This window comes from Rhizophagus irregularis, chromosome 2 (genome assembly GCF_026210795.1).
Source record: "Rhizophagus irregularis chromosome 2, complete sequence".
NCBI classification, from domain to species: Eukaryota; Fungi; Glomeromycota; class Glomeromycetes; order Glomerales; family Glomeraceae; genus Rhizophagus; species Rhizophagus irregularis.
This window is the reverse complement of record NC_089430.1, coordinates 2,691,514-2,698,319: the sequence shown is the minus strand read 5'-3', so window position 1 is coordinate 2,698,319 and position 6,806 is coordinate 2,691,514. Positions and strand designations below refer to the sequence as shown.

The following is a 6,806-nucleotide window of genomic DNA, read 5'->3' as shown; positions in this document are numbered from 1 at the left end:
GAGTTAGTTGGTAATGATGCAGGAGGTTCTCTCTCCAACATAACTTACAACGCGTCATATATAAAGTCTCCTCAGCTATTAGACTATCGAGACTATCGATAACACCTTCCGCATAGCCTACGCATCAACCACGTCAACTGAAGGAGAATTGATGTATGAAAAGTTGTATTTTTTTCTGACGAATAAAAAAGAGGTATTAATAAAATATATCATAATATTATAAATTTTAATAGTCAGAGTGAAAAATCAGAAAATAATATTGAAATATAATTAAAATAAAAAAATAAAATAAAATTTAAAAAAAAAATGAAAGGCGAAATTTCATAAAAAAGTGAAGAAAGATCCTCACAATTTCAAGTTGCGAAAAAATAGTTGAGGAATGATCCCCAACATTCGCAATCTCAAAACTCAAACGCTCAGTATATTGTTTCATCATATAACACAAAATTTATCGTCTTAAATTCAAGTAACACACTCACCTTTGATTGCAAAGTGAAAGGACTACTTTTGAGCTCTCTTTTAAGAGTCAGTTGGTAATGATACAGGGCTTCTCTCTCTCAACAACGCGTAAAATAACTTACAACGCGTCATATATAAAGTCTCCTCAGCTAGCTATTAGACTATCGATAGCACCTTCCACATAGCCTACGCGTCAACCGCGTCAACTGAAGGAGAATTGATGTATGAAAAGTGTGTATTTTTTCGTTATATTAAAAAATACTGATCTGTTTTTCTGACGAATAAAAAAGAGGTATTAATAAAATATATCATAATATTATAAAATTTTAATAGTCAGAGTGAAAAATCAGAAAACAATATTGAAATATAATTAAAATAAAAAAATAAAATAAAATTTAAAAAAAAAATGAAAGGCGAAATTTCATAAAAAAGTGAAGAAAGATCCTCACAATTTCAAGTTGCGAATAAAAAGTTGAGGAACGATCCCCAACATTCGCAATCTCAAAATTCAAACGCTCAGTATATTGTTTCATCATATAACACATAAAATTTATCGTCTTAAATACAAGTAATACACCCACCTTTGATTGCGAAGTGAAAGGACTACTTTGGGCTCTCTCTTAAGAGTCAGTTGGTAATGATACAGGGCTTCTCTCTCCAACAACGCGTAAAATAACTTACAACGCGTTATATATAAAGTCTCCTCAGCTAGCTATTAGACTATCGATAGCACCTTCCACATAGCCTACGCGTCAACCGCGTCAACTGAAGGAGAATTGATGTATGAAAAGTGTGTATTTTGTTATATTTCACAGATAAAAAAGTGTATATATACATTTTTTATGTCACACAGTTCATCCGTGATCAGCCAAACTTTTAAGGCGCGATTGGTCAAGTTTCAGACACCGTTGTAAGTCCGTTAGTCCGAACTCCGAAGCGAAAAAAAAGATAAAACTCCCGATTTGCGATTTCATTGGATGACGCCACGTGAATGGATAGAGAAACTCACGTGATCGATCATTTTCGCTTCGCTCCGGACAATTATCAGTTATTTAATTAGCGGCTAATTTTTAAAAGGGTAGTCGAACAGAATGGATTAAGTTTATTCATAGGAAAATTTTTTTTTATTAGTTTTTTAACAAAATTAGTTATATCATTTTAATCTTTTTATATAAAACTTTTTTATTTAGTAGATTTTATTTAGCTAAAGAAAAACAATTGCGCATGGTTAATCATAAATCGGGCATAATATCCTTTACAGACATGGAAAAACCAAAAATATTTGTGGTCATAATTGAATAAAATACAAATAGATATTACATGATTTGTGTTTCGGTTCAATTAAAAAGTCTTTATTCCTTGACCATATTTATACTTAAATACATTATTTAAATTTAATTGTTGGTAAGAATTAAGTATATTTGACGCGAGAGGTTATATTATTATCTTCTTTCTCGTGAAGTAAAATATATTTGATAACATTACACGAAGATTTATAATCAAAATGAGAAAATTTTATATTAAAAAAAAATTCAAAGTTTATTAGCCTAACGGACGTGATACTCTAACAAGCTTATCCAGGCTTATTTATCGGTGAAAATTTAATAATCGGCTAATTTAACAATATATTTACCAATATTTTTACCATTCAACATATCAACAAAACCTTTCGCAACATTTTCAATTCCATCAAATATTGTCTCCTTATAAATAATTTTACCACTTTTAATCCATTCTATAATTTCTTTCTCATATTCTTTTTCAATATCTGTTCCAATATAATCTGTTACAACAAATCCTTGAATATAAAGTCTTTTCGTAACAATATTTTCTAATGTCTTTACTCCATATTTTTCTTTTGGATCTGTTATATTATATTGTGATATCATACCACAAGCCACAATACGTGCAAAAAGGTTGCAATGATTTAAAACTACTTCAAGAGTCTCTCCACTATTTAATATTTAGAATAAATAAAAAAAGAATACTTCACGCAAAAAAAAAAATTATGATCGATCATATTTTAGTGATTACATACCCAACGTTTTCGTAATAAATATCTATCCCATTTGGACAATATTCGTATAATGCCTAGAACATCGAATGGTTCAATATCAAAAAAAATGCTCTATTAAAAAAACTTAACACACTGCTGTACCTTATCGAGCTCGACTTTATTATAATTAAAGGCAGCATCAAATTTTAATTCATTCAAAAGATAGTCAACTTTCTCATCAGATCCAGCAGATCCAACAACTCTCAATCCTTTAATTTTCGCTATTTGACCGACGAGTTGTCCAACAAAACCAGCAGCAGCCTAAAAGGATTAAAAAAAATTATTATTATTAAATATATCTTAATGAAAAGATCAAATAAAAATAAAATTATTTTCGTCACATACTGAAACAAAAATTGTTTCTCCCTCTTTCGGTTTTCCAATATATTTAAGGGATGCATAAGGAGCTAATCCACCTCTTTTAATAAAACTAGCGAAATAACTCAATGGGATATCTTTTAATAAATCTTTATTTATAAAAAAAAAATTAGAAGTAGCATCAGATTTGATGTGAGAATATTCCTCCCAACCTAAATTCAATGCATAAACTAAATCTCCGACTTTAAAGTTAGGATTATTTGTCTTTATAATTTCAGAAACTCCAGCGCCAATTATAATCTGACCGATTTGTACAAGTTGTTTTTTAGATGCTTTATTGATTGTTCGTTCATGTTTAGGTTCGTGTTCCTTTAAAGTCAAACGAACATAAGGATCTAATGACAAATATAGATTTCTTAAAACAAATTCATTTTCTCCCAATTTTAAATTTTCAATGTCAATTGTACGATCAACTAGTTCAAAGTGCTCATCAACTTTAGGCATTCCCTTTGGATGTGCCTTAAGCACTACTCCTTTGTTAGATATGATTGTCATTTTTTTTTAAAAAAAAAAATATTCATTATCAAAGCTGTATTTATACTAATCCCGGAGAATATATTTTCCGCTTTTGATTACTAATTATGAAAACCCCATAAAATGTTAAACTCTCCTGTCGATCACTCGACCTAAAATTTTAGACGGAGAAGTTTACGTTGAATTATGATGTAATGTGGTTTTACGTAGTTGTTATATATACTTTCGCAGATAGGTGTGACGACTGTGACGTCCCAAAATAAAAAAAAAATAAATAAAATAATTATGTAATATAATTGCAGCTCCGTTTTGTGGGCGCCGACCCTAAGTCTTAATAATTTTATTTATATTTCAAAATTTACATAAAAATATCAAGTTTAATATATATAATAACTATATGATAATTAATAGTCAGATACTTTTACAATAGTTCTTCCAATATTTCTACCGTCGAATAAGTTAACAAAACCTTCAGCAATATTTTCAATTCCATCAATCACTTTCTCTCTATAAACAATTTTACCAGCTTTAATCCATTCAGTAAAATCCTTTTCAAATTCATTTTGAATATCTGTTCCAAGATATTGAGATACAATAAATCCTTGCATAGTAATACTTCTTAAGAAAATAATTTCTAAATTTTTTACTCCGTATTTTTCGTTAAAAGGTAAGTTATATTGTGATATCATACCACAAACCACAATACGTGAAAATTGATTGCAATGATTCAAAACTGTTTCAAGAGTCTGTCCACTATTTAATTTTTAGAATAATTAAAAAAAAAAAACTTTACGAAAATAAAAGATTATACTATTTAAATTTAAAATGATTACATACCCAACGTTTTCATAATAAATATCGATACCGTTTGGACAATATTCGGATAATGCCTAAAAATATGAATGTATTAATTAATAATGAAAAAAAATAACGTATTCACCTATTTTGTGGATACCTTTTTCACCGATATAAAAATTTACCGACATCATTTTGCCGACATAGTATTAACGGTCATGAAATTTTGCCTTTAATTAATTTCACAGTAATTAATAAGAAAGCAAGAAATATTTTCAATGATATACATTTCGGTAGATAAATTTTCATGTCGGTAAAATGGGAAGTCAGCAAAATGGCGTCGGTTAATTTCATGTCGGTGAAATGGCTGTCTGTAAATTGTACCATAACCAAAAAATAATGCTCAATATCAAAAATTAACATATTGTACCTTATTAAGATCAGTTTTCTTATAATTAAAGGCAGCATCAAATTTTAATTCATTCAAAAGATAGTCAACTTTCTCATCAGATCCAGCAGATCCAACAACTTTCAATCCTTTAATTTTAGCTATTTGTCCAACAAGCAATCCAATAGCACTAGCAGCAGCCTAAATGAATAGGTAATTTATTATAAATTCTTTTTTTTTTTAACAAAAAAATGAGCAAATAAACATAAAATAATATATATTGTATACCGAAACATAAATTGTTTCTCCCTTCTTTGGTTTTCCAATAGATATAAGGGATGCATAAGGAGTTAAACCACCCATTTTAAGAAGACTGGCGTAATAACTCAACGGAATATCTTTTAATGATTCTTTATTTATGGGAGAAAAAATCGCTGCAAAATCAGATTTGATATGAGAATATTCTTCCCAACCTAAATTAAAAATGATTTTTGTTATAAAAAGGTTTTTAACTTGTTTGTACGTTTTAAATATTATTTACCAACAGGTCCATAGACGAGATCTCCAACTTTGAAATTAGGATTATTTGTTTTTACAACTTCAGAAACTCCAACGCCAATAATAACTTGTCCAATTGATACCCTCTTTTCAAGTAGCGTGTCGACTGATACATATTCTGGTTCCGGTTCTCTTAAAGTAAAACGAACATAAGGGTCTAAAGATAAATATATATTTTTTACAACAATTTCATTCTCTCCCAAGTTCAAATTTTTAATGTCAATAGTACGAGGAACTAATTCAAAATGCTTATCGGCATTAGGTAATCCTTTAGGATATTCCTTGAGAATGAGTCCTTTGTTTGATACAGCCATTTTTTTTTCTTATTTGTTTTTTAAGTAAAAAAAAAAATGTATGAATTGGAAATTTATTATCAAAACTTATATTTATAGAAAAAAAATAAAGTTTAGCCTTGAAAATAATTTATTTGTTGTACTAATTAATTAAAAGAAATCCTTAGTGAGGATCAAAAATATTATCGCTTCATATTGAGATGCTTAATAAGGAAAATCAATTTAAATATGAAAGATTTTATCAAGGTATTTTATTTTATGTATATTATTTATTTATTTATTTTATTGTTTATACTGATTGCGGTGTGATACTTTTGTAAAGCCCGTATGTGTTGCGGACTATAATGCGTGGTATATTAACGTCCGTGAAAAAAAATCTTAAATTATACTTGATTGTTAATTTTTAAGAATTTTTAAGTAATTCTGACGATCTTGCAGTCATGTGAGTCATGTGAACTTTGGATGTATTATTAATTAAGTAGTATTTTTTTTTTTTCATAAGGGCTTAATTAGGGAATTTAATTGGCCTATCGAAAAATTAGTAATCGATCAATTGAATAATCAATATAATTTGATTGTCGATAAAATTCTCATCAATTAGTAATTATTAATCAAATAAATCCAATTAAAGTAATGATTATACTAAATTAGTTTATCTTTCTTTTGAAATTAGTCAATTAGATAACAAAAATAAATAATTATTCACGGATTATTTTTAATAATATTATATTCGTCACCCTTCTTGCTTGTGTCTTGATATCAAAGTTTTACTTAATTATTAATTGGTCATTTGAGTAATGCAGATTTCTGCGAAAATAAGATAAGCCAATACCACTATTCCGATTTGATCGATCGATTCATATTTACTAGAATCGGATAAATGATCGGCCGATAGGCCGATCATTGTTTTAGTAAAATTTAAAATTTACTATTTCAATTAGTCAGGTTTATCCCCTGCCATTTACACAATAGTAAGTATATTTTATTGTTGAATCAATTTGTTTGAATTTTGTAGTTTGCGTTTTTTGTTAGTACGTAGATTTTAAATCGTACGTACTACTTTGATTGCTAAATATAGAAAATTGTACGTATGTAATGAAAAAAATCATACATACAGCCTCGCCATACACTTTTCTCCTTCTTTAAAATATGAAAATAAAAATTTAAATGAATATTTTTATTTGTTATACACTTATACTAGCATGTCATTATTTATGTGCATTTATCTTTAAATAAATAAATTATAAACAGTAATCATATTTAAGCTTTTTGCAAAAATGTATTCATGTTCTTTATTAAATTTAAATTTTTTAAATTTTTTAATTTCTCGCAGAACTTAAGGAAACTGCAAAATATTAAATTACCTATAAAAAAAAATTATAGGATTTCTTGCTACATTATAGTC

At 27.9% G+C, this 6,806-nt stretch overlaps 2 protein-coding genes across 2 annotated transcripts; both read right to left on the bottom strand.

The window, feature by feature from the left end:
• Nucleotides 1-1,544: 1,544 nt before the first annotated feature.
• OCT59_011949 (uncharacterized protein) lies at nt 1,545-3,393 on the bottom strand. The gene is made up of 4 exons (XM_025312967.2): nt 2,861-3,393; nt 2,618-2,776; nt 2,498-2,550; nt 1,545-2,412 (listed from the first exon to the last, which is right to left on the bottom strand). The coding sequence occupies exons 1-4, from the start codon at nt 3,386-3,388 to the stop codon at nt 2,061-2,063; spliced, it is 1,092 nt and encodes a 363-aa protein (XP_025188420.1). The 5' UTR covers nt 3,389-3,393; the 3' UTR covers nt 1,545-2,060.
• A 257-nt stretch (nt 3,394-3,650) lies between these two features.
• Nucleotides 3,651-5,464, bottom strand: OCT59_011948 (uncharacterized protein). Its single transcript, XM_025312966.2, has 5 exons — nt 5,092-5,464; nt 4,839-5,023; nt 4,593-4,751; nt 4,205-4,257; nt 3,651-4,120 (listed from the first exon to the last, which is right to left on the bottom strand). Exons 1-5 carry the CDS (start codon nt 5,420-5,422, stop codon nt 3,772-3,774), a joined length of 1,077 nt encoding a protein of 358 aa, XP_025188419.1. The 5' UTR covers nt 5,423-5,464; the 3' UTR covers nt 3,651-3,771.
• Between the last annotated feature and the right edge of the window lie 1,342 nt (nt 5,465-6,806).

Coding starts and splice junctions, on each gene's coding strand:
- OCT59_011949 (XM_025312967.2), bottom strand. CDS start 3,388: ATGACAATCATATCTAACAAAGGAGTAGTGCTTAAGGCACATCCAAAG. Junction 2,777..2,860: donor GAGAAACAATTTTTGTTTCA/GTATGTGACGAA, acceptor TAATCCTTTTAG/GCTGCTGCTGGTTTTGTTGG. Junction 2,413..2,497: donor ATTTATTACGAAAACGTTGG/GTATGTAATCAC, acceptor AATATTAAATAG/TGGAGAGACTCTTGAAGTAG.
- OCT59_011948 (XM_025312966.2), bottom strand. CDS start 5,422: ATGGCTGTATCAAACAAAGGACTCATTCTCAAGGAATATCCTAAAGGA. Junction 5,024..5,091: donor TCTCGTCTATGGACCTGTTG/GTAAATAATATT, acceptor TTTTTAATTTAG/GTTGGGAAGAATATTCTCAT. Junction 4,121..4,204: donor ATTTATTATGAAAACGTTGG/GTATGTAATCAT, acceptor AAAATTAAATAG/TGGACAGACTCTTGAAACAG.